General features: G+C 41.5%; 1 protein-coding gene across 1 annotated transcript in view; it reads right to left on the bottom strand.

Moving 5' to 3' along the window:
• Window positions 1-3,597: 3,597 nt before the first annotated feature.
• SNX18 (sorting nexin 18) overlaps window positions 3,598-21,988 on the bottom strand; it is a 30,411-nt gene continuing 12,020 nt past the window's right edge. The window contains exon 2 of the mRNA XM_059173970.1: window positions 3,598-7,021. Within this exon, the coding sequence (XP_059029953.1) occupies window positions 6,768-7,021 (254 nt within the window). The 3' untranslated portion in view covers window positions 3,598-6,767. The remainder of the gene's footprint in view (window positions 7,022-21,988) is intronic.

The following is a 21,988-nucleotide window of genomic DNA, read 5'->3' as shown; positions in this document are numbered from 1 at the left end:
ATCACCTGTCAGCATGAGTACCTAAAAGGTCAAACTTTCTTTCCAGGGGTTCCAGAATAGGAGCCATTAAAAGCAACATTTTTCAAGAAAGCCCTTTTTCTGGGATTACAGGTCCCACCTGCCCTGTCAGTACTTCAGTTCAGATAAAGAACACAGCTCAGGGACTTGATGGTATCCCCACCTGCAGCCTTGTACCAATTCTGTGGCTGGCACCTGCTACTCCAATTGGCTCACATGGGAGTTCACAACTGGGCCAGGTGATAAAAAAAAAAAAATATATCAAAACTAGATGTGGAATACCAACAGATACAATGAACACCATCGGTTTAAAGCTGAACCTAATTTGCTAAATCCTTACCTGTTTTCAATCTTTTTTTCAAGATTTTTCTCCTCAAGGGAACCACTCTGAATCAAAACTGAAAACCACATTTTCTAAAAGTGCTAGGTTAAACAAAAGCAGAATCAAGTTGTCTAACCAAATGCCAAAATTCGATTTCAGGGCACAGTTACTCTAAAAGCCACTCAGAGGCCTTACGTTTAACTTCCCAGAGTGAAGGCGTTGACATGATTTAGATTAAGGATCTGCAATTGGTATGAGGTCAGGGCTAAGATACTAAATACTGAGCATACTGCCCCTCTTAGTCCTAGGCTTCAGGTACCTATGTTTAAGGTGTGAAAGCAGAGACGTCAATACAATCATCATTAATCTGGTGAACAGAAACGGAATTCTGAGCTGTCTTCTGCAGATATTTTTGGTACGAGCTGCCAGGACCACTTTCTAAATACACTGGTATTTAGGTCTTTAAGACCTGGGGAGCCTTATTGGAAAGGGGTTCTCTCTGAAAAGGTGAGCTCCTCCCAAGCCCACCAGGAGGAATTTGATCAGTCTGGGAAGTGATGAACAAGGCTTCCAGGGTACTGAGGACCCTACGCAGGGTTCTGGGAGCAAGAACCCGGAGAGGGGTCTGGACCTGGGGGCCAGGGTGGATTGGGGGAGCGCTACCCACAGTAGGTAGAAGAAGGTGAAAGAGCCATGCCAAAGCAGGATGTCCTGCCTGACTGGACCCTAAGTGTGGGTTCTTTAATTTTCCACAACACAGCTGGTAAGAAGTTCTTATGGCTTAAATCCTTCATCTTACTGCTTGTCACATCATCACAGAGGATATTTATTGTTCTTGCTCCTGCCATGCTTTGGGCTTAGGGTTTTTGTCATTCAATTCTCATAGGATTTCTGTGAAGGGGGATAACTAGATTCCACTGCAGACAGAAAACTGTCTCAGAGAGATTAAATGACTAGCTCAAGGTCACACGGTGTTTGGGAAAGTGGCTATCATTTATTAAATAACTACTTCTGTTATTTTTTTTTTTTTTTATCGCTTCCCATGTTCTCTATAGAGGGAGTACTGCAAAATTACTGATGATTTTACTTACTGGTTAATCTAACACTCTCAAAAATTCAATAAAATCTAAGTAGGCCTGTCTTGCCATTGAGGAAATGGAGGCTCAGAGGCGGGTTGGTGAATTGTCTGAGGTCATTCAGGAGAGAAGCCAGGCTGTGACCCCTAGCTCCAGCACACTGCCTTTCTCACTGTAATGCTGGGTCAGCTTCCCCACTGTGCTTGCAGACAAGTCCAACAACTCAGCAGTTATTAAGCCCTGAGAGCCATTTCCTGCAGCGCCTGAAAATTTAAATCACTACCAAAACAAGGTCTGGTGCATCTGGCCCCTTTCAAATTAGAAAGCACTTCCAGATAGGCTGATGCAACTCACAGCAACAGAATACCCCATGTTTCTAAGCCCCTTTGAAGGTAGCTTCGTAGGGACGTCTGGCTTTGTCTTAGGCAGACTTCTGGTACAAGTTCACCCAAGGAAGTAAAACTGTTCTTCAAATTAGACAGGCCCCTGGAGCAGTACTGGAGCTCCATCTCTGCCACAGGAATGATGGGATTGGGACATCCTGGGAACGGGGCCAAGTGGGAGGAACCAATGATCCCTAGAAAGGCTTTAGCCATGACCCAATCCAATTAACTTGGCCCTCGCCCAGAGGCCTCAGATGAATGCAGATGCTCAGCAGGTTTCTCCAGGTTCCTGCTCCTAGCTACCGAGCATAGCATCCTTGTGTATTCTGCTCCCAAGTCTACTTCACTTCCCAGAGCTTACTACAGGAGGAATTTTGTTGCTTCTACATGCGACCAAGTGGAACTTCCCATGTCACAGGCTAACCCTGACCACCTGGAATTTAACATTCAACTTGACGTTGGTCCCTGTAGTTCTGCCAGGGCCATTCTGACAGCAACTGAAACCCGTGTATATTTGCATGGAGGCGGGAGTTGGAGAGAAGGGGAAACCACTGGGTTTTGGCTCTTTTCCTCTCTCCCTCGTATCACTATGGCAATGTTACACTTTTCCTGCTTCCCCCATTGAGACAGCAGCGCAGCCCATAAATAGCCAGGCACATGGTGACAGGACAGTAGGTTCTCACCTTTCCCAACAGAACTGAATGCAGAGAGGGGACTTTCAGAGATTCCCTTTGCACCAACTTCATGCCCAGTGCACAAAGTAGAATGGAATACCTATCGTTCTAGCAGTGGGCACCTGGGAAAAGTGGTGGGGTTTTTGAGAAGCAGGGAAACGGCACCCAATGTAGTCTGGTTTAAATTAGCACAGATCTGAGCCAAATCCCCATTTGACTCTCAGCTCTATCACTCAGTTTGTATATCTTGGGCAAAAGATACTAGATATCTCTGATCCTTTTAATTCACCTATAAAAAGGAGATAGAGTCTCCAGATTTATTGAGGACAAGCACATGAAGTCCATTTTAAGACCTTCCAACCATTTTCTTTCCTTCCTCACATACCCTTTTAAAAGAACCTCTCCATCTCATGCCTACCCCATCCCCAATCCACAGCTGATCTGTCCAACTTGGGTCAGGTGTCCCCCACTAGCCTAAGGAACCCTGTGAACTAATAAAAGATGTCTGGGCCATTTTAGACATACTGGAAGGTGCTGAGAAAACCGAGCCACTGGATGTAAAAAAAAATAAATAAATAAAAATTTTTAAAAAAGGGAAAAAAGAATGAAACAGATTCATAAAGAAAAGAAGCTGACCTAGATTAGAAAGCCTCACATAGAAGGCAAGCTTGGTTCCAGATGGGACTTTGGCCTCGTGTGGGATTCACCAGGTCCCTGTACCCATCCATGATCCTTTATATGGCAAATGAGGATGGTTTGAGCTGTCTGATTTCTGGCAACCAACAGCGACAGACCCTAAGAGAGATGGTATGAAGTACTTTACTCAAGTACCTATTATGTGTCAGGTGCTAGACTCACAGTAGCTATTATTTCAGAACATCTCACTCACAATTTACTGCTATACACCTAATAGTTATGGAAGATACTAACATAAGCAGATACTCAGTGGGACTACCTGAATGCTTAGTCAGACTAGATCGTTTCATGAACGATGTCTATGGCAACTGTAGAAGGAAGATTAGGACAGTGAACACACTCTTCTACTTTTTTTTTTTATATAAGTCTTTCACATTAAATAAATGCCTCCTTGACTACTAAAGAAAAAAATAATTATCATATCCCACTGAAGCTGAGAAATAAAGCAACCTGTTTATTTTTTTAAAAGATAAACATGACTGATCTGCACTAATTATAACATTTGAATAAAACAATGTTCAACATTCTTAGTCTATAAATAACTAATACCCTATTTTGCTTATTCTGTTAGCCAAAGATAAGACTGCAAATGAGAAAACTGGATAATTCTTATTGATTTAAAGGTATTAGACACGGTATTTGATTCTGAGGAAATGAAGACCTAAATAGGAAAAAAACAAAAAAAAACAAAAAAAACGCCTATAGCAATGAAATTGGTAAAGAATGACATTTAAAGGTCGGTACATAAATTTTACATGCTTGACTTGACAGACTGGAACATTTTTCAAGTCCTTAATTATGAGAACAGCAGCAAAACGTAAGACAATTAAAACCTGGCATTTGAGGATCTGCTGTGTTGTTACGAACACATACGTGACAACGATTATCAGTGAAGCCCAGGAAACTATTTCCCACTACCACTCTATGCATGCCAACGTGCACGGACTTTGCTGCACTTCCAAATGTGTTCCCTTGTTCTGGTTTAAACTGTATCTTTAGATACAACAGTCTGAGAATCACAGGGCTATAGAGCATGGCTGCAGACCCAGTCTCACTGCGGGACAATTACAGCACATCAATAAGCCCGTTTGTAATGAAAATAGCAAAACCAGGCTCAAGTGGGCGCCCTCGTGTTATAAATACATCACGTATCAAGATTATAAATTATAGAAATAAAGACAAATAATGGCATGAAGGGCATGATAGTTTATTTTTAAAAAACTGTACCACACTGATCATGATGACCAGCATACACATTATGATGGCTTTTCTCTTGGGTATTAACATTGCAGTATTTTTGTATACTGAAATGTTTCAATAGGACCAAGAACGTTAGAGAAATAAAGATCTTAGATGAAAATGAACACTAATAATTCTGGTGTCCGACCCCCAAAGAATTCATTTAAACTCCTTACGAATCAGTGGCATTATAATGTTATGTAGTTATGAAGAACAAAATTTCTCTTCTAAGTAGGCAGCAAGAACTTACTCCTCCTTGTACTTTAGTTTTTATAATTTAAGCATGTCCACCCTGGCTAAAGCACAATCATAAAGACACCTCAGATAATTTCCATGCTACCAATGCACAATTTTAGTGATTTAGGAAAAAAAAAAAAAAAAATTCAAACCACCATCAAAATAAAGAGGCAAATAAAACTGATTTTCAAATCATTTCAAAAGCATAGTGCTTATCTGTCCAATACAGACTCAAACTTAAATCAAATGCTACAATTATAATCTCCAAACTTCTGCAGTAAAGTTAAAATATATATATGGGTTTTGTTTATAGAAGTGTATTTTGCAATCAACAAGAGGAAGTTACTTTTGAGAGAACGATATATTTGGTTACAATTCCATGTATCTGGAGTAAAGACGAAGCCACATGATGTTAAATCTGGCTCTAAGTTACCTAAGGTATAAAATTTTGATCAAAATTATGACACTCTGATCTTAAAAATTCAACCCATATGAGATGATTTTTTTAGAGTAAATATGCTATTGAGTAATTATTTCAGTAATCCTTTCTTTTTTGACTGTCTGTAAATTGACCCTTTCTCTTTTAATCAATGTGACTCCCCAAAATTTCAAACTGACCTCTTTACTTCTGTGTTACCATTTCAATACCCAGGGACTTCTGAGGCAGCATAAGTCTGACTTCATAAAAACAGTAGATACTTTAACCTTTCAGTGACAATTTATAAATTTGTAAACTCAAAAATCACATTATTTATAGCTCCGCAACTATAAAAACATTGAGAGATTTTTTGGCATCTGAAGCCAGAATCTCTTTGTGCTTTTTAAATTAAGCTGCTTTTGAATCTTTTTGGTATTTATCAGCCATTCATATTTCCCTTATAATAATAAAATAATATATTTAAAACAATTTTAAGGTTAAATGTCCTGGGGGCTTATCAATAGTTTAAAAAAATTATTATTATTTTTTTCCTTCAGCATTTGGAATAGTAGAAATTATTTCTGGTCCCTCTTTAGATCAACCAACACTACTTTCAATCACATATAACACTGAATTTTACAGACATCCCTGAAAAGTTTTTGATTAAGTAAACGAGTGAATCACAGTGGAGTCTCAATCAGTTAACAGTGTAGATCCATTAAAAAAGAAAAAACAAAACTGAATATTAAAATCTTCAAGCTAGAAGGAAAGAAAGAAAGAAAGAGAGAAGAAAACCCTCCGAAGAATTAAAACCGAGTATGTGTCATCACTGATTCTGTGCTTGTGTCCCCAACTGATCAGACTCCTCCTCCTCTGTGTTCTAAGACATTTTCGTGTCATTCTCCACGCCAAGTTTCCAGGACACTTGCGTGAAGAGGCTATGCTACCACAGCGTCTAAGGGAACAGGGTGGCACCATTTCTCCTCTAACAGACTTTGTGTCCAAAGATGAGCATCGGGCCTCCCTCAATGGTGCTCACCAGCATGTACCAGGAGACAAAACTGGCCGTGCAGGTGGAGGACAGCTGATCCGCCCACCCCGCCCAGCGCCAATATGAGGTTACCAACAGGTCTGTCGTTATGTGCACTGGCCTTTCACTCTTTCGATCAGAAAAGTTGTGGTTACTTTTAAAAAAAAGGGGGGGGGGAGGGAGTGGAGAAATGAAAAACCAAGAGTTTAAAGGCACAAAGTCGCATAGCTGCTCTAGTTGGAGTTTGTAAACAGAGAATAGGTTGAATTTAGGTAATCCCAATCTATGAGAGTAAAAAGGCATCCACAGCAGGCTTCCATCCAGCCAGCTGCTTTGAGACCCTTCATGGGTTTTGAGGTCTACAAAGTATGCACTAAAATACCCATACTTCAAAAAGCAATAAGGCAAATAGTATAATCATTATTCCAAAAGTTACAATGGTAGTGTAGGCATACATAGTATAATTTAGTTACAATGTGTGGTACTGTTTCTATTATATACCCATATTAACTGCTTCTTTCCTACATAATTACATATTCAGCCGAGCTTCACCAGACACAAAACCATCCTTGTACCACCACTGACAGTTGGCAATAGCTCTTTGATGGCAGTTTTTACTCTGCTGTAGAAATATCCTTGAACTGAAAAAAAGTCCACAACCCAATGTCCAGTCATTAAACACTATCATATTTGTGAAGAGCTTCTTCCAACTTCTGTGTCACTTTTTGGAAAAATATTATTTGCTGTTGTAAGAAATGCTGCATCTGTGATTTAAAGTCTCTTACTCGGATTTGATGGAAGTGGTGAATTTCAGCCAAAGTGGCAAAGGAAATAGTGTTACAGCGATCTTGAATGCCATCGGCCTTCTGCAGCTCCATCTTCCCTTCTTCCACGTGTCGCCTACTCTCCTTTACTTTGGTAAGAGCTCCTGTAGTTAAAAAAAAATTAATTAAGTACATATACGTATGTATCCCAATGGCACAGATACACAGCAAACAGACTCTTGAGCATTATAAATACTTGCCCACGCTATTTAAGGCCCTCTGGAACTTAAAGGGATAACCATTATTAAAAAACTAAGGAATCTGATAGGGTTTCTCAAAACCCCTCCACTGCTGTGATTTCACTACTCTAAACCAGCACTTGTCAAGTAAGTGACCAAGTATCTACAGTGTATTTCATCTCCTCCGAGTAGAGAGACTGTATGGAACAGATCATAAACTGCAGCAAGGGGCTATCTCTAAACATACAAAGCAAGAAACTGGATTTTTACTTAAGAGAAAGGGTGTGACACCATGACACATACCTGTAACAAGAAAGTTATCTATAAACACGTTACCCCAGAGAAGGTAAAAATCTACTTCCTAAGAAAGTCTCCCGGAAGAATTCTTACATAAAAGTCTAGAATTAGACTCTGATAACATGTTAGTGCCAGCTTTGTGTTTTAGTAATCAGGCCATGTCAGGGAGGGGCCTTAGAAATGATGGCAGTCTGCAATGGGAAGCCTCCCTCAGTGGAGTTGGCCAATGAAGGGGCAATTCCATGTTCCACCAGGAGACCCACCCCGGAGCACTGAGCCCTTGTGAAGGAAGAGTTTACCACCTTTCCTTGAGGAGTTTAAGGATCAAGGAGCTTTGAGTTTGCTTTAGTGATAACCTGGGAATAAAGCCAGCGGGGCGATAGCCTCTTGTCAAGTAATGTCACCAGAGGGTATATGCAAGCACGGTCGCTCTGGCAGGTGCCACATGAGGGCGGATTGCCCCCAAAAGCATCATTACATGAAGACACAGAGAGCTAAAGATGTTTAGGTGTAGGAAACAAAGGATCTTCACAGGTTCTTGGAAATGAACGATGATGAAGCTCAAATCACTTGAACATGGCCAGCTCAAGAATTCTAATCTTCCAACTCTATCCAGCACTTACTCTAATAACCCATGACCAAAGGGGAGAGAGAAATGTCCCAGACACCTGGCTGGGCAGTCTTCAACATGGTGAGACCAAGGGGGACAAAAGAAGGGAAGCTGTTTAGGAGGAGGTGCGAAAGCGGAGGAATTCTGGTTCAGAAATGTTCAGTTTTAGTCAATGGTGAAATACACAAGGGGAAAAACCCTATTCTAAATTTCTTCACATCTCCTAAATAATACAGTTAGACCTAGCATTACATAAAACCCTCAGGGGGTAAACAGTGTGCTTGTTTTTGGGAGGCGTTTTTGGCATAGCTCAAAAACCTGAGAAATTAAAGGTGTTATACATACATTTACAGGTATGTATGTACATTTTCATTTCTTTGTTCTAAATGAGGTCTTTAAGTGAGAAGCAGTAGAGACTTCCACCTTACCCCACAGCAGAGATGCGGGGTCTCCTCTGTAGAGAGAAATCATTTGCATTAACATGGCTTCAAGAAGACCCCTGAGCAATCCCATCAGGATGCCATCCCTCTGGAAGTGGACACTTGACATCTATCTGCCACTGCCGGCAGGACTAGCGAAGTCACAAAATCTGCCTGCTTGTCATTTATACTAAATTTATACTCCTCCCAAAAACAGAAAGAAATTTTTATAGCAAATTTATCTTTCTTATACTTGTTTAAGCTTATAATTTATATACAAAAATTAAAGTCAAAAGGACCAGGAAAGCATATGAGACAGAAATAAAGGAAAATTTTTTCAAAGAGATGACTGAGAATATGCAATTATGAAATACATGTTTAAATTGGCAAAAAGAAAGACAGAATGAGAGGAAACGGGAAGTTAAGAGACTCAGATGATTTGACTATTTTATCGTGATTCCACTCCCAGGTGCCAGAGCGCACTGGGACAACAGTGAGGACACGCAGTGTCCCACCCTGCACATCCATGATGTGTCTCTGCGGCATGCTGCATGGATTATTCGTTCCAGCTTCTACAGCCTGGAGAATAGAGTCCTGCAGACAGGGCTTCTGAGGTCTGACCAGGAGCTTGGTGAACGTCAACAAAGTTGCAGCTCGTCCAACTCTAAATGAGATCACCAAATTCTTAGAAGCGACCCGCTAGTATATGGAATTACAGATGTGCTGCTTTAAAAACCAACCTAACATTGATTAAGTCTCAAGTTCTCACAATTTATCACACAGGCATACATTTTTAAAACTCTTGGACACAACGGCAAGCATTAAATCTCTCTGAGGCTTAAGGACCTTTGGCATTTAACACCTGTTAAGTTTTTTAAGTGTACTTCCCAAAGGAGTCAACGGGCATTTAAGATTCATTTTTCCCCCAAGTATGAATTTACAAGTAACACAAATGTTGCTACCTTCAAAGTCCCCCAAAGGCTCAGCTCTGTGGCAAGGATCTGAATTCGTTCAACAAACATTTATGGAAGACCTGATGTGTATAGAGCATAGTGCTACAAGGAGATTCAAATATTTCAGCATTCAAGACCTCACTCCCCACCCACCCCCGGCCCCGTTCCTTCTTAAGGAAGCCACTTGGCAAAGCACACAGAGGACAGGCACACAATCAGGACATGCAGTGAAACAGAACCACAAAGGACATAATTCTGCATGGAAGTTAAATGAATCTTTCTCCAAGATAATAAGTAAAACTGTATCACAAGAGAAAATGCTCAGAGGACCTACTACATGCCAGACACTGGGCTAAGGACAAGGTTGGGAGTGGGAAGTGAGCAGGGAACAGGCATGTATAAAAAGTAAATAGTAGCTTCCAAAAATAGGAATAATATATGCTAGACACTATGCTAAAATGTGTATGGAACCACAAAAGACCCTGAATAGCCAAAGCAATCTTGAAAAAGAAGAACAAAGCTAGAAGTATCACAATTCCAGATTTCAAGATATACTACTACAAAGCTGTATTAATCAAAAACAGTATGGTACTGGCACAAAAATAGACACATAGGTCAGTGGAACAGAATAGAGTCTAGATATATACTCAAATTTTTATGGTCCATTATTACAAAGGAGGCAAGAATTTATAATGGGAAGAAAACAACAAACAGTGCTGGGAAAACGGGACAGCTATATGCAAAACAATGAAATTGGATCATTTTCATATACCATGAACAAAAATAAACCCCAAATGGATTAAAGACCTAAATGTGAGAAGTGAAACCATAAAATTCCTAGAAGAGAACACAGGCAGTAATTTCTTTGACATCAGTGGTAGACACTATTTCTAGACATGTCTTCTCTGGCAAGGGAAACAAAAGCAAAATTAAACTATTGGCACTACAGCATAACAATAAGTTTTTGCACAGCAAAGGAAACTATCAACAAAAAGCCTACCTACCGAATCAGATATTTGCAAATGATACTTCTGATAAGGGGTTTTTAATACCTAAAATATATAAAGGACTTCTACAACACCAAAAAAAAAAAAAATAATAATCCAATTAAAAAATGAGCAGAGGACCTGGACGGACATTTTCCCAAAGACAATATATAGAAGGCCAACAGAGACATGAAAAGATGCTCAACATCACACATCATAAGAGGAAATGTAAATTAAAACTGAACTGAAATGAAATGAAATATCATTTTATATCTGTCAATGACTAAAATAAAAAAACCACAAGAAATATCAAGTATTGGCGAGGATGTGGAGAAAAGGGAATTCTCACACACTGTTTGTTAGGAATGCGAACTGGTGTAGCTACTGTACAAAACAGTATGGAGATTCCTAAAAAAATTAAAAATAGAATTACCACACGATCCAGTAATTCCACTGTTGGGTATTTGCCCAAAGAAAATGAAAACACTAATCTGAAAAGATATATGCACCCTTATGTTTATTGCAGCATTACTTACAATAGCCAAGATGTGGAAGCAACCTGAAAGTCCTTGACAGAATGGATTAAAAAGATGTGTGTACACGCACACACACTTAGCCATAAAAATTAAATCTTGCCGTTTACAACAACCCGGATGGAGCAAGAAGGTATAATGCTAAGTAAAATAAGTGAGCCAGAGAGGCACAAATACCATATGCTCTCACTCATATGTGGAATTTAAGAAACAAAGGGAAAAAAGAAACAAACAAAACAGACTCTTAAATACAGAGAACAAACTGGTGGTTGCCAATTTGTTGGGGAGGTGGATGGGGTATGGGTAAAACAGAGCAGTAAATAATGTACAGTATTGTTGAATCATTATACTGTACAGCTGACACTAATGTAACACTGTATGTTAATTATACGTGTGTGTGTGTGTGTGTGTGTGTGTGTGTGTAGGCACTTTTCATATGCTATCACTATCACTAACCCTATTGCAATTTTACAACAGATATTATTTTTACAAGAAAAGTGGGAAAGCTACTCAACCTCTTTGAGTATCAAATTGGCCAGGTAACCAGATCAGATGTGGAGATGGAATGTGAATGCATTACTGACTTCAAAGCAAACACTATTTGGAAATATTTAGAAAAGAAACTGAAGCCTGAATGGGCAAAAAAAGCCAGGCGGGCCTAGGTGAGCAGGGTGCTGAGGGATAAAAGCTGGGCAGCTGAGAATCAGCTATGTCTTCCCCACAGGCTTCCCCACAGGCCTCCCCACGTGCCCCATACTTGTGGCTGAGGCTCCGGTAGCAGCCTTCTCACCTTCCTCATCAAGTCCCTGGCTTCTATTTTGATATGCAACTCAGAAGGCCTTGGAGGAACTATATAGTTTTTGAAAATTTCCCTCTAGAATCTTATTAATCTCACTGAATTCACTAACTGTGCCTTCTGTAAAGCAATTTAATATTTATAAGATGTCTGATTTTCTTGTCTTTGTAACAACACGTAGGTGCCACAGAACAAAACACTGAAAAAGCAGCAAGTACTTCACAATTTTGAAAAATATGAGCCCAAACGTACATGGAAGGGAAGGGGTGTCTTTCTCTGACTTGTCCTCTCTGCTTAGATCCTATTGAAAGATTATATAAGTTAAGAACTACAACCAAAAATAGTAACACACAATCACTTTAGGGATACAGAGGCTGATAGAGTTGGACATCCCAGCAAAAAAATTACTTTATTTGCAAACAAGGAAGGACAGAATAAACCATTAAGGAGAGTAAGGACCCAAAGGCCAATTCCACTTGGAATTTTGGTTTAACACACTTATTGCAATTCAAATCCATTAGCATAATATATCAGGATTACGGCAGCAGAGATGTAAGAGTTTTTTTTTTTTTTAAAGAGACAGAGTTCCTGTTTTGGGGGCTCAAATTATTTTTTAGGGTGACTTCCCTGCCGGAAACAATTAAAGACCTATACAAAACAGCATACGAATGTACCGAACAGCACACTTCAAAGGTACAAACTCTGGTAGAATAGTGAGTGCCATGTATAAGGAGTTGTGAGATTATACCATGAATTAAGAGCAAATTTTGAAACAAATTCCTTTTTAACTGAAATGTAGCTAAACTGATTTACTCCAGATCTGCTTTCAGAAAAAAGATGATTAACAACAAAACAAGCTGATGGCGAAATACTTTTCAAAAAAAATCATCAGGAGGGGGCACCTGGGTAGCTCAGTGTGTTAAGCCTCTGCCTTCGGCTCAGGTCATGATCCCAGGGTCCTGGGTTAGAGCGCTACATTGGGTTTTCTGCTCAGCAGGGAGCCTGCTACCCACCCCCCACCCCCCACCCCCGCCTGCCTCTCTGCCAGCCTGTGATAGCTCTCTCTCTGTCAAATAAATAAAATCTTTAAAAAAAAAATCATTAAGAGTTCCTCAATATATCCTGAATTGAAGTGACAGTGGCCCGGGTCCCTCTAGGAGCACACAGTTGCTGGTTGTTAAAGTTCAGGATGACAGCAACATCCTAAGCCAATTAAAAAATACATGTTATCTTTTGTAAAATATTTTGCAAAGTTTTTTAAAAAATATATTATTTCCTTTAAGAAAAAGGCCATTCTGGTTTTAAATATTCATCTCACAACCCTCCAGCTAGTTTTTCTGTTTACCTTTTAACACCTGGGAAGAGTTTAGTGTGATTTAACACATGGGAAGAGTTTAGTGTGATTTCTTTCTTTCGAGAAAGATAAAGTCCAATTATTCAGTAGGCTACTTATAGAAGGTAACTAACTGACTGGTTTACTGCCTGGGAGGAAACGGAAAAGAAGTGACAGCTTTGAAAAGCTCAAGCTGTCCATCTGAACAAATCACAAGGGTGCTTCAGCTCTTGGGGTGTGACAGACAGAACTACTTTCTGGGGTTCCCCAGAAGCTTCTCTCAAACCTCCCTCCGCCCACTGTGCTTCTAAACCCTGCATCCTGTCAAGATGAGCATGGAAACAGGTTTCTCCCATAGAAATGTTATTATCAACCCTGGTGGGATGTAAATGACATAGTATTATTAGAACTAGAATTTGGGTTTTGTCATAGGCGGCTGTGTTCCCACAGTTCATGTGGCAATTCTCAAAGTGGGAATTCTCTGCATGTGTTTCTACATGTCACACATTTTTGTATTTAAGAAAGGCAGAGATAGACAGATTTTCAATCAGGTTTAGCCTCTAAGGAGTGAGAGACTGGAGAAAAAAAATTACCGGGACAGAGTTCGATCAGTACACACTTGCTACTTTTAGGATGGTTTTAAAAATTAATGTGTAGCTGCCTGAGAAACAAGAGCAGAGGTCTGGAACCAGCCGCAGAGCTGGAACAAGGCATTACGGCATCATCTAAGCATCTCTCAGCTGCACTGTTTCTTACCAAACCCAAGAGGAGTGTAAATAAAAGTCAAAAATGTTGCCCAAAATCAAAAGAACAAAGGGAACACACATTTTTATCATGGAATAAATATAAAAACAGGCGAAAGTTTTCTAAAACCATACTTTCTAAGTGGCTGATTTAGGAGGACTCTGCCTCCTGCCGGCCCCCTCCCCTCATAAACACCGTCCTGCCACATGGCCTTCAAAACAGAAAAAGGAAATGAAAGAACACAGCAGAGAAATGACTCCCGAAAGTCGAAGGTCCAAAGTGGTCACTGCTGGATTAAACAAGAGCCCCCGCAATACCCACGGGTAGGACAAGTTTTAAAACAAAAGAAAATTAGGTGTGATGAGAGAGAAAAACATTTTAGAATGGGACTATAAGTACAACTATAAAAGTGTTTCTTGGACTAATGGGCAGACATTGGGCAGTGTGCATCTGGAATGATACATGAGCTAAAATTTTATTATGAAAAGAAAACGTTGGCAAGGATTTAACTCTGAGATTAAATAAGAAGGAGCTGACAACAGTGCAGCACAATACATTCTTCTTCATTAAATAAACAGCCAAACATTTCTGGTTTAGAGAAAGAGAAACCTGTAAGAAGGTAATACATGAAACAGTGCAGCCTCCCCGAGTTATACAACTGAAAATACATTCTTCTATTTGAAGTACAGGAAAAAGTAGGATTGACAGGGAGGCAATATATTTCAACCATTCCCCATGACTGTGCTCCCCAATGGGCAACAGGAGCCCAGCCCGGTACCCTGGGCCCCAGGCTGAGTCCAGCACACTTCAGTCGCTTTTCTACCTCAGGGATCTGCAGGAGGAGGCAGAAAGGAACAAAAAGGCTTATGGGTTAAGAATGAACTTTCGGTTGGGCACTCAATTTATTAAATAAGCTGGGTGAATTATTAGAGTCATTGCACAAAACAAAGTTCACTGAGGAACTAATAACCCTAAGACTTTATTCCAAAAGGAGGAGCAGGAACCCAAGGACTTTCTTCTCCTCTCTCTAGCCCTGACAAGACACCCACTGGAGAAATCAGTGGGGCTGACTCTGAGCTGACAAGGGGAGAGCTGGTCCCCAGAGTTTCCATGTGTGTTGCTATTGTCTTAAGAGCCGAAAGGGCCTTACAAGAGTTTCTCTCCATCTTACAAATAAGAGGCAAAGCGCCTCGTCCAGAGTACCACAGCTTGTGCTGAACTGGCGGTACAATGTTGAGCGTGGCTGCCATTCGAAGTACCACAGCGACTTCGAGACAAAGCCACCTGCCAGCCAGTCCTGCCACTTTCCATTTAACACTCCCTGAAGGGCCTCTGCTCCACTCTGTTGAAGAGGGTCCCTTCCTTTCCACAGTGGGAGCCATAACATGAAAACTAAACCAGTATTTTCACTTTGCATTAGGACCTGTTATTAACAATCTCCTGAACATCTTCGGCCTTGTTCAAGTTGACTCTGCACATGCAAAATTCCTTCCTAACAGGTTCATTTTTATACTTACTGACACTGTCCAGGTGCAACGAAAGATAACTCTGCCTAACTGCCTCATCACTACCCCAAGCTCCACAGAACTCACCTCTTAAATCCAACCCCCCCTCCATCTTCTTTGGATCTTTCCAATGGCAGGCATCTCACACAGTTTTAAAGCAGGTTCAGGGTGCAAAGAGCCAAGCACGAAATAACTACGTACTGGTTCATATCCACATATGCTCAGTCTGAGGGATTAATTATGCACGCTTCCAAAGAATACAAAATAATTACAACTAAGGAATTTAATTGCATGACAGGGTTCATTCCTATTACAACTTTAAAGGACTCAAATTCATTTTATAGAATAATTATGATCCAGGAAGCCAGCACCATTTTCAAAAGCATCTTATTTTTTACATAGCATTAAATTACCTCCATCATTAAAAACTGTTTAAATTTAAATTTTAAACTGTTTAAACTGTTTAGGAAGCATTTCAGCATCATTTTAGTTTTTGTGAAAGGAGAGGAGCAAAGGTCTGGGATCATGTAGTCGGTTAGTATGTTTCAAGAGCCCACGCCCACTGAACTCGGCCCACGAGCAAACACAGTCAGTCACACTAAACTGTATCATCTCCTTCTGATTTGCAGACAGAATCACTGTCCTGGACACTTCTGACCCAGCAAAATGGGACAGGGTAATAAAACCTCTCAAATGCTGTGCTGCTTCAGGCATTTTAACCAGGGAGAGCCTTCAACTCAGCTGAAGTTGTGTGGCCTCCTTTCAGCTTCCTTCTCTATGTCCCTCTCTTCAACCCCGCTCCCCGCGCACCCCCCCCCCACCCCGCCGGTCCCGCGGGGCTGGGGCTTGCTGGCTGCTCCAACTGCTCCCACCTCCAGCCATGGCCAGTGTCAGCACCTGAACTTTGCCTTCCTTCCTTCCTTCAACCAAATCTCTTATGCTCAGTAGGTTTTGTCCCTCCTAGACCAATTATACAAAAGGCCTAGTCACTAAGCAACAGGGATCCAAAGGCTACATTTTCTCCCTTTAAAAAAAAAAAAAAAAAAAAGAAGGAAAAAAAACCCCAGCACTTTATTTAATTTTGAAATCATGAATGTGGCAAAAACATTAACTAGACTTTCTGTCTTTCCAGGGCCTTGTCTTTGAAAACCCGAAGCCATGGTGTAAGGGACAGAACAGGAGGTGGGCTGAAAGGCAACAGAGCTGGGTAGAAGTTGCCCAAGAATGGACTAGGCCTGTTTTTCTTCATTTCCTCCTACACAGAAAACGTTGAAAGAAAATGCTAATTTGGTCAATGTGACCAATTTGCTCCTATCCCCTCATCACTGGTCCCCACACCCTCTGGCCCTGCTAAAGCCCCATTAACCTCTGCCCCTCCCCTTTCCTTCCTCCCTTTCGATCTCCACCCACCCACTGGTTGATTACTCTTTCCCCTCTCTGCTCCAATATTTACTTTTCTATATTTTTTGAGTAAAACATCTCAAAAAAACAAAGGCCAACATCCATTTCACAGAGACCGGCAGAATGGCTGTCCATCCAGGCAAAACAGTCATACATGAATCACACATACTGTGTAAGCCAGTGCTCTGCACTTTCGTGTCTTCTCTTTAACCTCAAAAGGAAAGCAAATACCACTCCCATTTTCAGAGGCAGAAAGTAAAGTTGAGGGACGCTAAATCACTTTACTGAAGACATCCTGTGGCATGGGAATGAGGTCTACCTAGCTTCCAACTCAGGTAGTTGGCTCCCTTATCCTTGGCCCAACTGAAGCTGCCCCATCCATCACGTCCACGCCCCTCAGAGGAGCCCCAAGGCTACATACCCATGACAGGTTCCTCTGAAGCCTCATCTCGGGTAGACGCAACCCAAGATCCACCTCCCTCCAGGCTCTCAAATCTCTGTTCCTGCATCAAGTCACACCCCGGGGGCTCCAGTTTGGACCACATTAATAAACTCTGGGGGCGCCAATAGGAATACTGAACTCAAGTGAGTGAAAGCAATTTTTTGAAGGGCCTACAGGTCACTAAAGTCAAGTACTATCAAAATTCAAAGGTAAAATTAATGTAAAATTTACTTTCAATTCATACATAAACAGGAAAGAGAACTTTTGAGTAATTTTAAAAAGGAGGGAAGAGGGTCAGATACAAGGATAATAAACTGGAAAAAGAAAAAAAAATACTGGTTGCTGGATGATATAAAAGTTAATCATTTAAAGAACTCAGGCCTTGGGGCGCCTGGGTGGCTCAGTGGGTTAAGCCTCTGACTTCAGCTCAGGTCATCATCTCAGGGTCCTAGAATGGAGCCCTGCACTGGGCTTTCTGCTCGGTAGGGAGCCTGCCTCCCTCATCTCTCTGCCTGTCCTCTGCCTACTTGTGATCTCTCTCCCTGGGTCATATAAATTAAAAAAACTTAAAAAAAAAGAATTCAGGCCTTTAAGCTTGGTTGGGTCCTGAAGACAGACTAAGTGGTAGTATGCTCCTGGTAAAAGCCTCCTTCCGTCCTGAGGAAGCTACCCTTTCAGCTCCAGTCAGCAAACACCAGACGTCTAAGGGCAAGAATGACAGTATAAATGAAAGCCACTCACTTGAGTGTATCACATGGTGTACCGTTTGATTACTTTTACTCACCATGCACATGCATGCCCACACCCCACCTTATTCCAAAAAGGAAGAGGGAAACTGCATGATTCTATCACTTGTGGCTTATTTGGTAGAACAGACTGTTCTTTGAAAGGAAATTTTATATAAAGTTTCTTGTGTTTTGGCTTATACTAAATATTAAATATGTATTAAAGTTACTAGGGTGATACAGTCAAGAGGACTCTGTAAACACAGTATGTTTTTACTTCAGAAGAGCCTGGATACAAAGGTGAAAATGTTTATTTGCCTATGGCCATGCAAATATAAAGACTTTAAAATTTGAGAACAGGGGGCGCCTGGGTGGCTCAGTGTATTAAAGCCTCTGCCTTCGGCTCAGGTCATGATCCCAGGGTCCTGGGATCGAGCCCCGCATTGGGCTGTCCGCTCCGCGGATAGCCTGCTTCCTCCTCTCTCTCTTTCTACCTGCCTCTCTGCCTACTTGTGATCTCTGTCTGTCAAATAAATAAATAAAATCTTTAAAAAAAAAAAATTGAGAACAGGAAAAGGATGTATCATTTCTTTTCTTAAAGATTTTATACCCATAGAATCCTAATAAAATGAGGTAGAAAGGCTATCCTTGAAAATCATATACAAAAAATACTTTTTAAACTTTTTAAAACAACCAAATTTGTAAAATGAAGTCCACATAATGGTTTAGATTCAAAGAACACACTTGATGTGGCTCATGATCCCTAATTTCCTAATTCTTCTTAATTTCTCCATTCTTCTGTTAGCTGACAGACGTGAGTGGATACTGGTCCCAGTCGAGCAGAGTTAGGGATGTTGGCCAGCTGCCAGCACTTTGGGTTCAGATGACCTCTGACATACAACAAAACCTATCTGAACCAAAGAAAAGAGTGAACTTTGGAAACTGCCTTTAAGTTTCTTTTTTTTCTAGGAAGATAAAGGAAGACCCATGCTAAAACATCTAACAGAAGCGGCTGAACAGACAGGCCGCTCTACCCAGGGCAGGAGATGGAGGTGGCCCCAGCTCCACTGGGAAAGCAGGGAGCCATAAACCGCCACCCCACCCCCTCCCCCGCCCCGAGGCCAGGTCCTGGATGGTACGAGTGCTTTTGAGAGCGCCACAGTCAACACTGTTCCTAGGAGAGTATTTTCAAAAACTAGATCTCTTGCTTTCAAGTATTTTTCCCAAACAAGGTCTAGTTTTTAACTTGAGAATTGTAATTGTAAAGCTGGGTATTATAAACTACCACTTAGGGTGTGGGGGGAGCCCCATAGCATTTGTCATCATCCTTGTGCCACCAGCTGTGGCCACTATGACTGTGTGAAAGGTGAAATGAGACAGGGTCACTTCCGTCAAGGGGTTTTAAGCTACAAAGGAGCTGGGCGATCTGTAAGTCCTCAAGTCCTCACTGCATGGGGCCAAGGACTTGCGAACTGGACCAAGGGACCAGTGTCCCAAAGATTCAGCCCAAACACCTGCAGCTTGCCACAGTGAGACTTTGCTGGGTGACAGTCTTAGAAACCAATTATATTCAGCCCAGCCTTTAGTTTTCTGCCACCAACACCAATTGAAATTCCTTGTATACAACGTATATAAGCATTCCCTTTTGATTTAAAAACCCTTTATTTGGGGGCCTGGGTGGCTCAGTGGGTTAAGCTGCTGCCTTCGGCTCAGGTCATGATTTCAGGGTCCTGGGATCGAGCCCCGCATCGGCTCTCTACTCAGCAGGGGGCCTGCTTCCCTTCCCCTCTCTCTGCCTGCCTCTCTGCCTACTTGTGATCTCTGTCAAATAAATAAATGAAATCTTAAAAAAAAAAAACCTTTATTTTGTTCCCCTGGAGGCACTATTTGGGCTTCTGCCCAAATCTATGTTCATGGAACTGTACTCCTGAGACCCCAAATAAATGCTTTTGATTTCAGCTTAGCCTCTTTCTTCGGTTGACAACTAGTACTCCACAGCACTTTACTATCACTAAGCTCTGGGGACAATTCCGAAATCAGCTGCTTCAAAAATAAGAACACCTCTGACCCTGGGGTTTTCCTGCTTCTTCACGCAGGTAGGGACCAGGTTTCCAGGGGTGATGAGTCTTCACTCCAGCTGCATCTGGGCTTCCTCTAACTAGACCATAAATAACCATCTAATGACAAAACAAAGCACTCAAAAATGTATCATTTTTTTAAAAGACCTGAAACACATGTCATAAAACAAAAAAACTTACAGAGGACCCATGCTGACACCCACTTTTATTTAAAGTTGTCTCACTGTGGACAGTAAGTAGCTTTCGTGATTTTCACAAATGTCAATATAACTAGATATAATAAAGGCCCTGAAAATGGTATTTCTAAGACTCTCTTCAGCCTTGTTCCTTATCTTTCCTTGTAATTCTGCTCCTCTTCTTAACCTGCCTATTTCTCTTCCTGGCATCACTACTTTCTGTCACCAAATTTAATACCTGGAAGGGAACTCTAGACTCCTCAGGAGAGCCACTCCTCACCAAGTCTGGCCACTCTACTTGGCAGGTATCTCAAGTTTACCTACTTACTTTCCAAAGCAACCCTTCTGCCTGGATGACCTGGTCTACTCCAGCGGCCCTCTCATCTCCGCACTCAGCCAACAGGAAGAAGCTTCCGGAAACCCTAGCCCTGAGGCCAGGCTGCACATAGGTGAGGGATACCTCCAAGAGCCTGCAGTTAAGTTTCTGTGGCTACCTCCCATCTGAAAAATGGGGATAATGAGAATATTTACCTCAAACTCTCCTATGAGGCTGAAATGGATATGATTAATATAAACAGGGAACATCATGCCTGGCACATGCTAAGCTCTCAAAATACGTATTTTTATCATGATTCAGATGTCACTCTTCAGTTTCACACCTTTAATGGCTGTTGCTGTCCATAGAATAAAAAATTTTCTAGCAGGCATGCTGATTGTAACATAAAGAATACCGGGTTTAAATCAAGGCAAGAAATGAACTCAAATTCTGGCTCTTATTAGCCATGCAATCCTGAAATACACTTAACTTCCGGGAGCCTCAGTTTTCAAGGTATCACATAGGGAGAATACCCCTTTGGGGAAGTTAATAGCTGTACTGGGCTGAATAGTAACCCCCCCATTCACATCCACCTACAGCCTGTGACTATGACCTTAGCTGGAAATAGTCTTTGCACATATAATTGGTTTAGGTGAGGTCATACACAGGCCAAAAACAGAAAGGATGGTGGGCAACCCCCAGAGGTTGGAAGAGGCACGGGATGATGTCTCTAGAAGCTTTATATGGAGTGTGGCTATGCTAACACCTTCATTTCAAACTTCTAGTTTCCAGAACAGTAAGAGAATAAATTTGTTTTTTAAGCCATCCAGCTTGTGGCAATTTGTTATAGCAGCCCCAGGAACCCAATACAATAGCTAATACTTCATGTTTCCAAGTATTCAGCATGCAAAATGATGACTCCATATTATACATGAGGAAACTGGTTACACAGTGAAACTGGTGGGAACTCCATGCCCCGTGGGTGTAGGGGGTACATCTTCATGCCTGCTCCTAAATGGAATCAGACACAGTGTATGCAGCTGCCCACAACACTGCTACTCACAGTAAGGACTCCAAAGTGGTAGCAGTGGTTATTGCTACTCATACTCTGGCTCCCAAAACTGCCTGACCTCCAAGTCAAGGGTAAACAAACACCTTCCTTAGGGGTAAGATAGTAAATATTTGAAGTTTTGCACATCGAGGCAAAATTGAGGTTTTTTATACCCAGTGAAAATGGAATAATTCAGAAAGGTAAAAGCAGGTTTTAGCTCAAGTGCTGTCAACAGGCACACAGGTAGGTTTAGCCTGCAGACCCCGGCTCCATCTCCCAGTATCTCTGTCGGGAGCTCCAGTCTCTCGTCTGCTGGTCACCTTATTCTCCTCCCTGTCCCTTACCTCACTCCTGTAGGCAAATACCCCTTCCATCTCCCCTCCCCAACCCCATAGACACAGCCTCAGTTTAGGATTTCATGTCTTGCCTGAATCACTGCAAGAGCCTCCGATATCACCTCACCCTGAGCCTCCCTTTACACCCGTCACCAGCACCTGTCCATCTCAAGTGCAGGCCCGAGTGTGTCA

The sequence above is a fragment of the Mustela lutreola genome, chromosome 5 (genome assembly GCF_030435805.1).
Source record: "Mustela lutreola isolate mMusLut2 chromosome 5, mMusLut2.pri, whole genome shotgun sequence".
Classification (NCBI taxonomy): domain Eukaryota; kingdom Metazoa; phylum Chordata; class Mammalia; order Carnivora; family Mustelidae; genus Mustela; species Mustela lutreola.
The sequence above is the reverse complement of the archived record's forward strand: the minus strand, read 5'-3'. Positions and strand labels throughout refer to the sequence as shown.